The 14,605-nt window shown below is 49.2% G+C and overlaps 1 protein-coding gene across 1 annotated transcript; it reads right to left on the reverse strand.

The window, feature by feature from the left end:
- Positions 1–5,027: 5,027 nt before the first annotated feature.
- Positions 5,028–14,357, reverse strand: CACNG1 (calcium voltage-gated channel auxiliary subunit gamma 1). Its single transcript, XM_036394417.2, has 4 exons — positions 14,018–14,357; positions 8,287–8,361; positions 6,032–6,169; positions 5,028–5,318 (listed from the first exon to the last, which is right to left on the reverse strand). The coding sequence occupies exons 1-4, from the start codon at positions 14,256–14,258 to the stop codon at positions 5,092–5,094; spliced, it is 681 nt and encodes a 226-aa protein (XP_036250310.1). The 5' UTR covers positions 14,259–14,357; the 3' UTR covers positions 5,028–5,091.
- Positions 14,358–14,605: the final 248 nt, after the last annotated feature.

Below are 14,605 nucleotides of genomic sequence, written 5' to 3' on the forward strand. Positions count from 1 at the left end.
TGTCAAGACAGATGGTGATGATCTATGGTGCCTATAAAAATTTGCACATCGTATTCCTTGACATGAAAGATGGGCTATTTCTGTTGGTGTAGCAATACTTGTGCCAGTCTCTTCTTGCTGGCTGTGTCAGGGAGCAAGGGCTGAATCCTTCTAAATTTGTTCTTTTCTTTCATTCAAGAGGAGTAAAAGGATTTGCAGCAGCAGCAGCAGCAGCAATGGAAATGTCAGTTCGGTGTGGGGGTTTTTTGGCAACTTTAGCTGAGAAATGTTGAGGAGTTTTTACCTCATTAAGGATTAATAGATGCTTCTGACAAATTACAGAACGCTCAGTGATATGAATTATCCAAGACTGGTTAAAAGATGTTGTCAGTCCCTTTTCCAGAAGACTTGGCTTCCTGCTGGAGGGTAAATACCTCAACAAGACCAGCTGTAAAGCCACTGAGGTGCTCCCAGTGAGACTGGTGATACTGGGCACGAAGCTGAGCCACAGCCTGGGGTGCAGCCTTGCCAAACAGAATTGTGCTGCTGCTTCTGTTACGTAGAAAATAGTCCAGAAATCTGAGTTTATTCCCTGCTCTGCATTCCTTTGAAGAAAGCAGCAAAGCAGCTCAGTGTCTGATGCAGAGTGGGCATGTGTGATGTCTGCATGCCTTGAATTTATGTTCAATAGCTTCAGTGGAGCCCGAGCATCGATCAAGTGTCACAAAGCAACGACAATCTCATCCTCTACTTCAGTCAAAACAAAGTTGTGACGCTCTTTTTTTGTCCCTTGGTGACAATGGAAAGGGGAAATAATTGGAATGGATGCTTTTAGAGCAGGTCCCACTGCTGTGTGTGTTTTATGGTACAGAGCAGCCTGATGCTCCTGTAGTTAAGTCATAAAGTAATGCAGTGTTCCAAGGGGCACTGTCCCACTGTGGGCAGAGAAAGCTCGTTTTAAATTAAGTTTAGGCTGAGGTTTATTCTCTAACAGTTTCTGACTGTGGTCAGGTTCCTGGCGTGTGACTGCCCAGCTGCAGCTCTGGACAGAGCCCAGGGGCTCGCTGTGAATCCCCAGGGTCCTCCCCAGGGCTGGCAGTGCTGCAAACTTCTGACACTCCTGTTTCAGGTGTGCTTCTCAAGAGCTGCCAGGCCCAGGTGAGAAAGTGTCCTTCTGCAGCAGGGCCAGGGTCTCCTTCGAGGGGGCAATTCCCAGTTCTTTGGGGCTTCCTGGAAATCATTCCCACAGCTGTCAGAGTGAGGAGAAAAAGGTGAGGGCTGCAAGGAAGTCACCGAGTGGAAGGGCATCCGTGAAAAAACAAAGTAAATTCCTGTGCCTTTGCAAACAGTTTGATCAGAGTGATCAAACACCTGAGCATCCTGCATGTGCTGGCTCTTTCTAGGTTTGGACTAAAGGAGAAATAGAGGTGTGTGCCAGGATTTCTGGGTGAAATCCTCTCTCGTGCACCCATCTGTGCTGCCTTGTGTGCTGAGCTCTTCTCCCCCCACCCGCTGGTGCTGGGCTGTGCCTGCAGAACCTCGTTGCAGATGAAGGGTGTTCAAGAGCTCAGCTTGCTGCTAAACAGGCAGTTTTCTTCTTCAGGGTTGCTTGTCTGACACCTTTTCTGCACATTAAATTCACACAGCACAGCATTTAAAAACAAGGGAAGCAGATTCTCTCCACGCCTCACAGCAAATCTTACATAAACAAAAACCTTCATGTCTTCTGTTGTGATTTAACACTTGGGCTTTGGCAGACTGGAGCAGCCCAGATCTCAGCACTGTGGCTTGGGCAGTGCCCTGGGGCACCTCTCTGGGGCTCTCTGAGAAGGGGACAGGCACTGGTCTTGGATTAGGGAGTGGCAACTGCCCTGGAGGTATCCCTGGCTCTGGTAGTGGCACGGCCAACGCTCAATATTTCGTGGTGGCTGGTGGTTGTTCCTTGCTCTGCAAAGTGATTTGCCTCTCTCTCTCTCTGGTGCCTGTTTCCCACCTGGTTCTTTGGCTGTGTCCCAAACCCAGGAGTGCTCCTGTTGGATGTGTATCAGCTGGGTTCCCATCCCTCTTTGGCTCTGGTGACTCCCTGCTGGTGAGGACATTTCCTTCACATTTTCATGGTACATCCCTGAGGTTCTGGTGGCTCTTCCCTGCTGAGATTGCTCAGCTGAGAGAATGAAAACTGAAACTGGTTACCTCTCCCCCTCCAACATTATATTCCTTTTCCTTTATGAAGGCCAATTACTTTTATTAACTCTCTTAAAGCACATTATCAGCTCTGGCAGAACAAACCTGCTGCAGGAGCAGAGCCCTTCCCACCGTGAATACCAATGACTGATTTAATGGATGGGTCCCTCTTCAGCAGTTCTTAATATCTGGAAGAAGAAAATGAAGTTATCCATGTGCTTCTCAGTCTAGCAGGGACCATACAGAGCAGGGAATGATCCCAAAGCCTTAGCCTGGAGCAGAAAGAGAATAAAACTCAGTGAGTCTTAAGGGCTTTAGGAGGCATCTGGCTGAGCTGCCTGAGCTCTGGCTGTGGGTGTAGGATCTCGATGCCATGAGCTGTGTGTTTTCTCTGCCTCGTGAGTAGAGTGATCCCAGAGAGGCTGTAAAACCTTGGATCCAGGCCAAAGCCCAGCACTTACCAGGAATCTTTCCACTGCCCTCCCTGGGGCTTGTATGAGGCAGATCAGGAGATGGGTGAGACCTTCCAGGGTATTTTTCTCTGAAATGTGCACATCTTACTCTTGAATATCAGGAAGGGGACTGAGTGGCATCTTGGCTGGGTAAAAAGTTGGCCCATCAGGATGAGAACCCACCTAGAAATTGCTTTCTCCCAGAAGAGGTATTGAAGGAAAGGGGTGGCACTTCAGAAGAGGTGTGGATGAGTGAAGGGCTTCCCTGGGACACAGCACCTGCCACTGCTCTGTGTGGGGTGAGGAACTCAGACCCTGTCCCCAAACCCATGGCATGTCTGAGGTGATGATGAGGATGATGATGATGATGGCTGAGCTGGGAAGGCTGTTGTTCCTGCCAGCTGCTCTGCTTGGATTAATCTTTGCTGTGTGGTTTGGATGTCCCAAGCCAAGGTCAGCCACCATGGTGATTTCACTGACCACTTTCCTTTCTGTTGTTGCATGTAAAGGTTCTTCCTAGGAACTAGCCTCTGTTTTCCTGAACAATGAAAATGCAAATTCAGGATGTCAGCTCTGTACCCAAAAATAAGATTTCAAGACCATTTTGCATTTCAGAGTGGTTCTGTGACAACGTGAAGACTTGCAGTTGTCTCTCATGATGAGAGACAGGCAGAGCTCTTCAGCTCACACAGATCTGAGCACCAGTGAGTGCTTTATCCCAAAACTTTATAATATATGTGTTATTTGTAGTGCTTTTCAACTTCAAAGAGCTTGGAAAACATTAATGCAATTTCACAAAAGGCTTCTGTTCTTGCTGCCACTCTGCTGATGGGGAAAATGGAGATGAGCCTGAGTCTGGCTGGGGCTGCTGGGGCTGAGCCCACCCCAATGGCGGGGCTGAGGGCAGCCCCTCCAGCCAGCACAGGATTGCTGGGGAATTTCTCCACATGTTGAACATGCCATGATTTCAGACTTCTTCAAATTGACCAGAGATTTTTCTATTAGGAATTCTGTTTTTTTTTTAAGATTATGGACAGCTAAACACAGAGGGAAGAGCACTTCAGTTCCCCATTCTCCTCATTTTAAAATTGCCAGGTAAAAAGAGCACATTGTAAGCCACGTACTTTTTACTGCTTGGGGGGAAAATGCTGAACAGATTCTGAAAATTGAACTGTAAAAAAAAAGAAAGCAAAGAAGAAACACCCCACCTCTTGGTGCTGGGGGACCGTGGGGGAGAAAAGGGCTTGGCTGGAGGGGCTGGGTGAGGGTGTGGGGCTGGGGTACCCCCAGTGCTGCTGATGGTTGGGCTGGGGTCCCCCAGCCCCCAAAGCGCTTCAGGCAGCTGTGGCAGAGCCTGCAGGCTCTCAGCAGCAAAGCAGCGCCCGCAGCATCCCCAGCACTGCCCGGGCTCTGATTCTGCAGCAGCAGCTCCCGAGGCACCAGCGAGGCCCTCCCAGGGCTGCCGCTCCCGGCTGCTCCGGGCAGAATCCTTTCCCTCCCAGCAGCTGTTCTGAGGGATTTTTCCTGAGAGGGAGCTTTGTGTACACATGTGCAGGGAGCAAAGCAGGGTGCTTTTAAAAAGCTCGTTCACGGGGAAGAAACGAGAGCTCCGTGCAGCAAACAGCACCCAGCACACCACCCAGACCTGGCAGAATCTGATGGGCCAAGTGATTCATCCATCAAAATAATTTTCCAGAAAATCATGCTACCAGAAGATTATGCTTTTTATTAAAGGAAAATATCACTCTTCATATTCAGTACTTCTTGGCTTCACCACTGAAGTTTAAGCAGACCACAAGACTCTGTTTTGTGGGTTTTACAGTTGATTTGAAAGAATGGAACTGCAGGGTGTAAATTTGGAGGGGAGATTTTAATCCCAATGCTATGCAAAGTTCTGTTTTGTTTTTTATCAAATGTTAACGTTTTAATAGAAAGCATAAGGATCTCCAAGTTACCCTGGGGGAACAAGCTAACTCTTCTGAGGGAAGGAGTGTGGCATAAATGGGGACATTGGCTCCCCACAGTGTCTCTCTCTGACCAAGTAAGGTATAAAAGCCTGATATCCCTCATGGATCTATGCCCAACTACACCAAACATCTTCTCCATAACAAAGCTGTCTCCTCTGTGGCCCAAGCTGTCTCAGTCACACATTTCCCCTCAACTGCATCAGCACAGGGCAGCCCCAAATTGGCACAGAGCAGTGCCGTTCTCACACACCCATGATGGTCTTAAGTGGTCTTTCTGCTTTCTTAAAAAAGAAAAGAAAAAGAAAAAAAAGAATCAAAAAAGAGAGAAAAAAGAAAGGGAAAAAAAAGAGAGGAAAAGAAAAAAAAAGCAGCAATTGCAATCGAACATGCCTTGGTTCAGTAATGACTCACTTGGTGGAGAGCACATTGTGTAGTGAGACCCAGACATTTTAAAAAATACAAATATTTTCAGAACACTTTCTGGATATTTTTCATGGGTGCAGGGACCATCAGTGCTCGGGTTCTGCATCCATGCAGGTCTCCCAGGGGTTCTGGGGGAAGCGGGGCAGCGCGATGAGGAGGAGGGCGATGCCGCAGACGAAGAGCAGCACGAAGGCGGCGCAGGCACAGGCAAAGGACCAGGAGTAACTGTACTTGATCCAGGCTGTCTCCTTGCTGTCAATCATCCTCTTCACGGATTGTCTCATGACTTCTACAGAGATGATGATGCAGAGACCTGAAGGAAGAGAGGAGCAGTGGGTTGAATAACCAGCTGTCAATTTTTCATCCTTAATTAACCGCCTCATCTGTTGTTTTGCATACAGGAGCTGCAGTGAGATTCACAGGTGAGTCACTGACTTCAGTGTTTGAAGGAACCAGTGCTCAGAGCTGCCAGGAGCTCTGCCATAACTGAGGTCAGCCACTGACTTGTTGAGTGTGATCTTTTAGGCAGGCTTGGATGGGAAATTCAAAGTGGGGGAGGAATAATTGCATTCCCTGGGGAGCTTTTTCAGAGGTTGAGGAAGATTTCATATTGAGGTGACAATTTGCACCTCTGTCTTTCACTCATCGTGGCATGTCAAATATTCCTGGCTCATGTACAAGTGAAGTCTTCGTGTGTTTGGGAGACAGTTGTGTATTTTGGGCCTGGATCAGCTCTTTTGTTGGTTTGAATTTTAATAAATGAGATAGAATATTGCGTGTCCCTGGTTCAGACTGGGACAGACAGTGAACATACTTGAAGGGAGTGAATATACTTTTAAAGGGGGTTGCAGAGAACACAGACCAGCTGCTGAACAGGACATTCTCACACCACACAGGGTCTGTGGCCAGGAAGAAAATGCCTTCAGGGCGTTTTTAGAAGTGTCTCTGTCCCCTCAGGATCTATCTTAAGTTTCTCTGTGTTTTCCTATGAACCAAGCAGAGAAATGTGAGTGGGTCTCCCCGTACCTGCAAAGGTGTAGAACATGGATGCTGGCTTCAGCAGATAATCCCTCTTCTTCCTGAAGGACAGGAGCACACAGATCGTCCCAATGATGGCAAAGCCAACACTGAAGATGGCAATGGCTGCAGCTGAGATGCTGTATTCTGCCAAAGGGAAAAAAACCACCAAAAATGACATAGTGCACATTTTGAGCCTGCTGCCATCAGCTGTGGGGATGTTACAGTAGCTCACTCTGAGAAATACGTGCACCCCTGCTGCCTGGCTTTGGTGGATTATTTCCTTCAAGTGATAAGGGGGACAAGTATTGGCCATGTATCTTTGGAATGTGAAAAAAGCAGAGTATAAAAGAAAAAACAGGTATAAAAGCAGAGCAGGAAGGGAAAACACTTTCTGAACATCTCCCAAGATAGCCCAGGGCACCTTTGCTCACCAGCCCACCCTGTATGGGGCTGCTGGAGCTGCTTTGGCTCTGCCATGGAAATGTTCTTGTCAAAGCCTTGCTGAGCTCCATGCTCTGGTCCCTCCCATCACCCCACACTCTGCTCCCAGAGGAAACAGACTGGTTCAATAGCTAGAATAGCTCTTTCTGCTTTTATTCTGTGCTTTCTGCAGAGCCCTGGCCCCTGCATTGCCTGGTGCTGTCCCAGGTGCCCGGTGGGCTCAGCACCTGAGTGGGCACAGCAGGCCAAGGGTGAAGTGTTTGCACAGCTCATTTTTATTCCTTTGCCTTTACAACAGAGATTTCCAGCTCGGTACAAACCCAGCTTCTTGAGGACATGGGATTAAACCCTGCCCAAAAGTCCTGGTTTTTGTAAGCCATGTGCTGGACACTCCCCCCAGCCCAGCACTGCTCAGTGCCTGGGTGGAGGGGGAGAGTTGCTAATTGAGTAATTCAAACCTTCATTTGCATATTGTGTTCGTTTTCAGATTAGTTTAATGTTTAACACATGTAGCCATGCATGAACATCGCAGTGCCTGATGATATTTGCCTTTCAAGCCATTTAAATAAAATATCTCCCAGGCAAAATCATGAAGAATTTTTTTGCCTGTTACTAATTAGCTCCCATCCAAATGAGCTATTTCTGCAAAGGGGAACAGCAGATTACTCTTTGTTCTCACTGCTTTTCATATCACTGTTTTATTATCATTTTCTAAATGTTTCTCTTTTCTCTGTGCTGGAACTGCCTGAAAGTGTTCATTTCATTGTAAAATCTTTTGCTGGGCTTAAGATTTTCTTTTTGCCCCAAAGAAAAGAAGTTCTTTGTGACTTTTTTTTTCCCCTGAAGAAGAAATTCTTCCTGATTTTTTTCTGCATTGCCCTGAAGGCATTGGGTGCATTTTGAAGATCAGGTGGCTGGATCAGATAGCAGATAACTGAGCAAAAGCAGGTGACTCAGATATATACTTTTCTACCTAGTTAAAATTCCTGTCTTTCCTGTCTTGGGAAGCTACTTTTTTAGGGAACCTATCTTTAGGGTTTTCCACCATTACAATTTCCACTAGAAGCAAAGCAGATTAATACATGCAATGTATCCAATGGCTCCCATTTCCCACAGTAAATATGTTGTGTTGCAAACTGTGAAGGAGTTTGTCCCCAAAGAGAGGCTGAGAAAGAGATAGGAACACGTTAGGAGAGCCCTGAAAATATTTGGACTTATTAAATATGTGAAATTTGTCCATGGAAGACAATTTTGCTGTAAACACTGACAGTTCATGTCTTTGCAGGATCCCTGTTCCTTCCATTCATCGATTGCTCTATTTTTTACATGACTTTCATATAAAATCAATATGAACCATAAAATTCCTAATGGTCTTCAGAGAGCCTCTGCACTTCTTTTCAGGGTCAAGACTCTGCTTGGGGTATGATTTATTCATTTAGGTTTTATTAATATCTTCCCCTTCAATGGCAAAGGCTGAGTGTCACGGATAGTGCCAATGTTGTAAAGTCATTTTTATGCTGGAACGTCTTTTTGCAGTTTTTCTGGGTATTGACATTGTTATATATTTGTGGGACAACTTATGTAAAATCATGTTTATGGGTGTGATCATATATAAAAATAATTGTCCCCAGGAAGCTGAGATTTGACCTTGTCCAGGGTATTTTCCACATTTTTCCCAGCTGATGGTGCCTGTTAGAAATTCTGCTGCTTTCAGTGGAACCAGAGCTGAACCCTCATTTTGGGGACCCCTTTCCATTAGATCTTGTGTGCCCATCACTTCATACAACATTAGGAAAATATTCTTTTGGAATCATTCCTACCTTTCTGGGTGGTTACTTCAAATATCTCTGAGGTCTCTCCTGGAGTGAAGTGCTTGAAGTAGGAGCAGTTGTGGTCTGAAAGAGAAAAGAAAATTCAATTTTGTGCTCTTGGAAGCCTGTGATAAAATGTAGTAAGACTGAATTAGCTTTTTATTGATGTACCAAGCTTGCAGTGGTTTGGAGGCTCCCTACCCTTGGTGATACTGAGGAACTGGGGCTGGATCTGATTTCCTTGGGAGCAGATGAGGACAGCAGACTCCAGCACGGACAAGGCTGAAGCCCCTCTGATACCTTTTGTATCCCTCTCAGAGCTGATTGCTCTCCTGCTTAAAATATGAATTACAGATGATTTTTCCCATTCTGTCTTTGGCCATCGCACGTTTCTGCCTCTCAGAGCTGCAGCATTTCCTGGGGATGGGATCTGCTGTGCCCACAGCTGAGCTGGCAGCTCCAACCCAGCCCGTGGGGGTGTGGTGACCTTGGAGTGCAGGCAGGGAGGATGGAGGGTCCTCACCCACCCTTCCCTTCTGCTCGTCCCTCCTGCACCTCACAGAGCCCTGTGGGGCAGGGGGGTTTGCTGATCTGGGGGTCCCAAAGATGAGGCTGCTGCAATGCAGCAAAGCACATGGTGTTTGACTAAAATAGGGATGCTAAGAGCTTTTTTTTTTGGCCGTCAGTAAAAAAAGAACAAAGCAAAAAAGACCAAAGCTTTTTGAAGCCCAAGCAGTTGCCCAGAGAAGAGAACGCTGTGTGAGCCAAGGGCAGAGAGGCTCTCATGGCAGGCATTATCCAAGTTTGATCCCATCAGAGCAGCATTATCCAAGTTTGATCCCATCAGAGCAGCCTGTTAAGTTAATTTGATAGGACAGCAGAGTTACATAGAGGCAGCTTTATGAAGTTCCTGTGTCTGCACTTCCCATGAGCACAGCAGCAGGTATGGGGTGTTTGTAGGGGGGTCAGGAAGCAAGCAGGGATCAGGATTGTGGGGCAGGGGGTATAGGATGAGGGAAGTTGTTAGCTCTCTCAATGGCCACGATCCTTTCTGCTCCTCAGCCTGGTGAGGGTCAGCGAGGGGAGCAATGTCACTGCTGGCACTGGAGCTTCCAGCCTGGGCCTCGGCGGGATGGGGAGGCCCTGCTGAGGAGCTGCTGACCCGGGGCCTTGGCAGCAGCAGGGAAGGGTGGAGGGTGTTCTTGCTATTTATAACTGATTTGACCGAGGCTTTGCAGGGGTGTGGGGCTGGGAGAACAGTTGCTGGCCAGGAATTTGGCTGGAAGGGTGCACTGGTGGGGACACACAGAGAGGCGCCAGCCCCGACTGTGCCGTCCTGCTGGGCTGGGCTGGGCTGGGCTGGGCTGGGATGGGCTGGGTTGGGATGGGCTGGGTTGGGATGGGCTGGGCTGGGCTGGGATGGGCTGGGCTGGGCTGGGATGGGCTGGGCTGGGTTGGGATGGGATGGGATGGGCTGGGCTGGGCTGGGCTGGGTTGGGGGGATGGACACACTCAGCACCTGCCCAGCTCCCCTGCAGCACCCAGGGGCTCCCAGTGGCTCCCAGGGGCCCAGCAAACAGAGCCCAGGCTGCCTGAAACACAAAAATGGGGCCCCTTCCCTTAGGGGCATCTCTTCTGTTAAATAACCAAGTTAGCACCAGCTTCCAGAAGATGCTGGGGGGAAGCCTGGGAGAAGTTGTGGCCCTGTCCCCATCCAGGCTGGGACAAGCACAGGCTGAAGCCTGAGCCAGGCTGGGCGCAGGACACTCCGAGACTGCTGTGGGTTTCTGCCTGGGAGCATTTCAGTGGCTCCTTACAGCATTAATTGCTCTGGCAGAAGATCCCTGTGCTCTACCTGTTGGTTCTTGTGGGTTTTTTCTGTCATGTAAATGGTGGCTGCTGGAGGTAGTGACTCAGGGAGGATTTATTTTCCCTCTCCCAGGAGATGGGTAATTGCAAAGCAGCGTTTTTGGGCCTGTTAGGGGAAGATTCCTTGGAGACACTCTTATCTACTTAAGTTCATAAGCTGACTTTTATTTCATCTGCAGATTCTCCTTGCTGGAGACAAGGTTAATGTTTAGCTCTGGAATCTCCTGACCTGTTCTTTATTATCCTTGCAAATGACTGGAAGAAATACATTTGAACTCAGCCCTCTGTGACTCTAATTGTGAAATTTGAGCCTCAAAGCAGTGGTTGTGTACCTCCACCAGCAACTCAGTGGTGGCAGAGGCTGAGCACTGTGTCTGGGACACTTTATTTTGGGATTGTTTGGCTTAGCTTTTCATTAATTCTCTAAAAAGCCTGAACTCAAAGGAACCCCCAGGTGTGCATACAAAGGTGAAGCCATCCAGACTTGGTGTGGCATGAGCACAGCACAGCTCTGTGTCCACGACAGGGGAGCCAAACCAGCCCAGCCCACCCTCCATCCTCATAAACCTTTCAGAGCTGGACTTGTCTGCAGGAGATGGAGCTACCTCTGTCCCTTATGGCCCTCAGCAAAGCTGTGCCAGTGTATGATAAAAGGGGCATCACACAAGTGGGTTGGTGGTTTTGGAAAATGCACTTGTTGTGGGAAAATGGAGCTAGATCTGTTTTGGTGAAATGCTGAATTGTTTTCAGTTTGAAGGTGCTGCCATGCTCTGTTGAGCTGGGGATATCTGTTCCAACAAGTCTGGTATTCATCAGAGCTGAGGCTCTGCAATGACTCTTGGTGCCACCAAGAATAAGAGAAAAGCCCATTTATGTCACAGCACGTTTACATATCAGACAGGATTTCCACTGGGGTTGATAATGGATAGACACTGTGGCAATCTTCCTTTCTCTCCACCCCAATTCCATCATCTCTGCCACGAGGTCACCCCAGGGTGCTGATGGGGACAGTCCAGGACTCTGTGGTCGCACAAACTTCAGGGCTGTGGTGTGTTTTATCACAGAGTGTCCTCACCCCTCACAGCCTTGCTGCTCCCTGCCCCTCAGATCCATCACTCCTGGATGAAGTGATGCAGGAGAAGTGCAATCCCACTGAACTGTGGTTGAACCTTGGGGAGCTGCAACTTGGAGATTGTGTGAGGGAAAGACAGGCTGGAAAGACCGTGAGATGTTCAGGCCGTGCAGAGTTTCGGGTGGCAGCTGTGCCCTGGAGTGACAGGCTGGGAAAGGGCTGGAGCCCACCTTGCTCTGGAACCTGAGATGGGCAGAGCATGGGGAGTTTGTGGGTTTTAGTGTGGGGTTTCCACTTGTGCTGAGTTTGGGACACAGGCCCTTAGAGGATGTGTTAAGGTGAGGGCTGAGCCATGGAGGGGCCAGGCCTTGGGCTCCGACCTGGCCAACAAGGCCTTTGACACACACACAGAGCTTTGGAGATGGTCTCTCCAAGCAGCTTCATTTCACACCTGTCTTGCAGGGTGAGTCTCCTGTAGCAGGGAACAGAGCCCTGCTGACAGCCCATTTGCTCCAGCACTTCTCCAGTTGCCTGTGCTCAGGTTCCTGCATTCACAAGGACCCGTTTAAGCTGTTGAAGTCCCCTGCTGCTGCCCAAACCACAGGAGCCACTTTTCAACACAGCACCAGCACCAGAGTTACAGGCAGTGACACTGAACTGCGTTTACAGCTGGTAGTAAAATGCCCCAGTGCCCACTGACCACAGTTAAAAATGTCTCAGTATTAATCTGAATTTGCCTGGTTTTAACAACCATCTCCCTGATCTTTTTATTTGTTACAGCAGGATGCTGAACCCTTTTCAATTTGTCAACACCCTCGGATGGGTGCTGTAAAATTTTAAACCTCTGCCTAAATCACAGCCCTGCTTTGTGGACTGTGAGCCAAGTCATCCTCCCCACTCTGCACTGTGCTGAGCTCAAAACCTAATAAATAACGTTAATCATGCCATCCATTTCCTCCACAGGGAGCGACTGGTAAATGGTTATTAATTCAGTGATAAATTCTGATGCCTCTTTCCCAGTCCTGGCAGTAATGTCTGGTTATATCTCATGATTTTCAGGAAAAGCAGCGCCTGCATCTGCTCTTTTACTGCGCGTTTGTTCATTCACATTTTCTTGGCTGCTGCAGGTTTCACAACCCTGGTGTTTCCCTGCCGACATCCCTTCCCAGAAGTGTGAAATCAATCGAGCAGGAGCCGTGCGGCCACAGCCTCACTCAGCAGCCCCAGCCCCGGGGCTCCTCTCCCCTCCCCTTGCTCTGATCCTTTCCCGGCTCAAACAGGGATGAAGGTATTTATGTTATAAATGAGGTGCGAATTTCACCCTCTGGAACGTGATTACGATGCAGGCTGTCATCCGAATTCCCAAATATCTTTTAAAAAGTGGATGAAGCAGCTCTGGTGTGGGGGCCAGCCCAGCCCCTCCATAATTCCCAGTTCCCCTGTGCCTGGCGGAATGCGGCGCTGGGATGTGATTCAACGTCTGTGCGAGCACATGCTGATGTCTGTCAAAGATAGTGGCTGCTTTCCTGTGCCCTGCCTGCGAATCTGCTTTGTGCAGACAGCTGGATATTTATGAGTTTTATATTTACCCCACGGTCGTGCAGTTTTGCTGTTTATCCACCAATTTCCATTGTTTTTCCTTTAGTGGGAGTTCTCTGTGCGTGGGGGAAGGCGCGCGGCGAGGAATACGTCTCTAGGCACGTAAGTACCTTCCTGAGAGACATTAAGCATATGGATGACACACTCCCAAGTTTGGTTAGAGGCAGATCCACATGCTGAGGCTCAGCTCTTCTCCTCACAACATGTAATTTGGCCAAAGAGATAAAGAATTGCAGTAATACAGGCAATATACAGTCAGCCCAAGCAGGAAGATTTTTCACAGGAAATTTCCAAATACGTGTTAACATATATTTCATTTCAAGCAGTGAGTCTAACATGAAGGCAATCCTGTTATTTCTGTTCTGGAAAGCATCCAGTACCCTATAAGCCTTCTAAAAAAGCAGCGTGGCTCAGTCACAGAGGGAGTGTATTAGTGCAAGCGGCGCGGATGTTGCTGACTTGGCAATCAGCAAAAACATAATGAGCTCCTTTAACCACGGAATGGAGCAGCCTTCCCGGAAAGCTGCTGTGCCCACTGCCCTCCCCATCGACTGAGCTGCAGGTGGAGACGTGTGGGAGCAGGTGCCTCTGGTGAGAGGTGAGGAGGCTCCCTAAGTCCTTGAGAAATTGATTCAAACTCCATTTATGACTCTTTTTTGTCTGGAAGTTGACAAACCATCCTGCAGGTCCGTTTCCCTCCCTGCCTTGTGGAATGGCTGTTATTGAACAGCTCAGACATAATCCACCGTGGATGGCTGTTCCTCTGGGATTATATGAATCTTGCAATCCTAAAGATCCAGCTGGGTTTGGTGGACCCGTAAATCCTCACTCTTGCCTGCTGCTGTCAACATGCCTGTAGGACCCTTGGCTGGGGTTCAGCAAGATTCCCTCCATCCCTATCTCCCTTTGTGATTCCCACTGTGCCCAATCCTCCTCCCCTTCTCCCCACCACCGTCGCTGCTGCACGGGAGACACAAATATGGTCACAAACAGACCAAGGCAACACAGCAAAGCAGCCCCAGCAGGAATTGGCAACTCATGGAGGTGTGCTTGCACACCACCATGAAAACGGCCCCACGCACCCCATCCCAAACTCAGTGCCCGTTTTCCTTCTGCCACCGGGGACATGGAGCCTATTTTCTTTTGCTGTGTCCTCCAACCTCCCAAGCAAAACCTGCTGTGATCCTGGTGCTCACGTACCTCCTGGCAGGCTGATGGGCCCACAGCTCTTCTCTTTGGGACCTGGCTCCTGCATGAAAATCCGCTTGGTGCAGAGTCTCCAGAGCCCGAAATGCGCCGCCTCACAGCTGGTGGTGTTTTCCTCCAGGCTGGGGCTGAGCACGGCCCAGTGGTCGGTGACCACGGCCGCGAAGAGCAGCGAGATGCCCACCAGGATCACGGAGAACGTCAGCCGCACCTTCAGGGGTTTGCTCTCGTCCATCTCGCTCGGCACCGGCGCTCCCGGCCGAGCGCGGCGGGGGATTCGCCAGGGCTCCCGAAATCCTGGCGCATCTGAGAGCCCTGAAATGTCAGCGCCGGGCCTCAGGCAGCTGCTGGGCTGTGTCAGGAGGCTCCCTGTGCACAGCTCAGCTTTCGGCCCCGTCCCACCCGGGTTGTTTTGGATTCCCACGCCCGGCCGGGCGGGCGCTCGTCGGAGCGGCTGCGGCCGCCGCGCAGGGGCTGAGATCTCTTGACTTGCAGCATGCCCAGAAATAGGCATTAATAGGATGATTAACTTTTCAGCGAGGTTATAAAAACATCTGTGTTTATAGTAGTGCTGGGCCTGAG

The sequence above is a fragment of the Molothrus ater genome, chromosome 19 (assembly GCF_012460135.2).
Source record: "Molothrus ater isolate BHLD 08-10-18 breed brown headed cowbird chromosome 19, BPBGC_Mater_1.1, whole genome shotgun sequence".
Classification (NCBI taxonomy): domain Eukaryota; kingdom Metazoa; phylum Chordata; class Aves; order Passeriformes; family Icteridae; genus Molothrus; species Molothrus ater.

What these genes read in the sequence shown, in the direction of transcription:
- CACNG1 (XM_036394417.2), bottom strand. Translation starts at nt 14,258, where the DNA reads ATGGACGAGAGCAAACCCCTGAAGGTGCGGCTGACGTTCTCCGTGATC. An exon ending in TGAAGTAACCACCCAGAAAG is followed by an intron (nt 6,170 to 8,286) that starts GTAGGAATGATT and finishes TCCCTTTGGCAG; the next exon opens with AATACAGCATCTCAGCTGCA. An exon ending in CATGTTCTACACCTTTGCAG is followed by an intron (nt 5,319 to 6,031) that starts GTACGGGGAGAC and finishes CTCTTCCTTCAG; the next exon opens with GTCTCTGCATCATCATCTCT.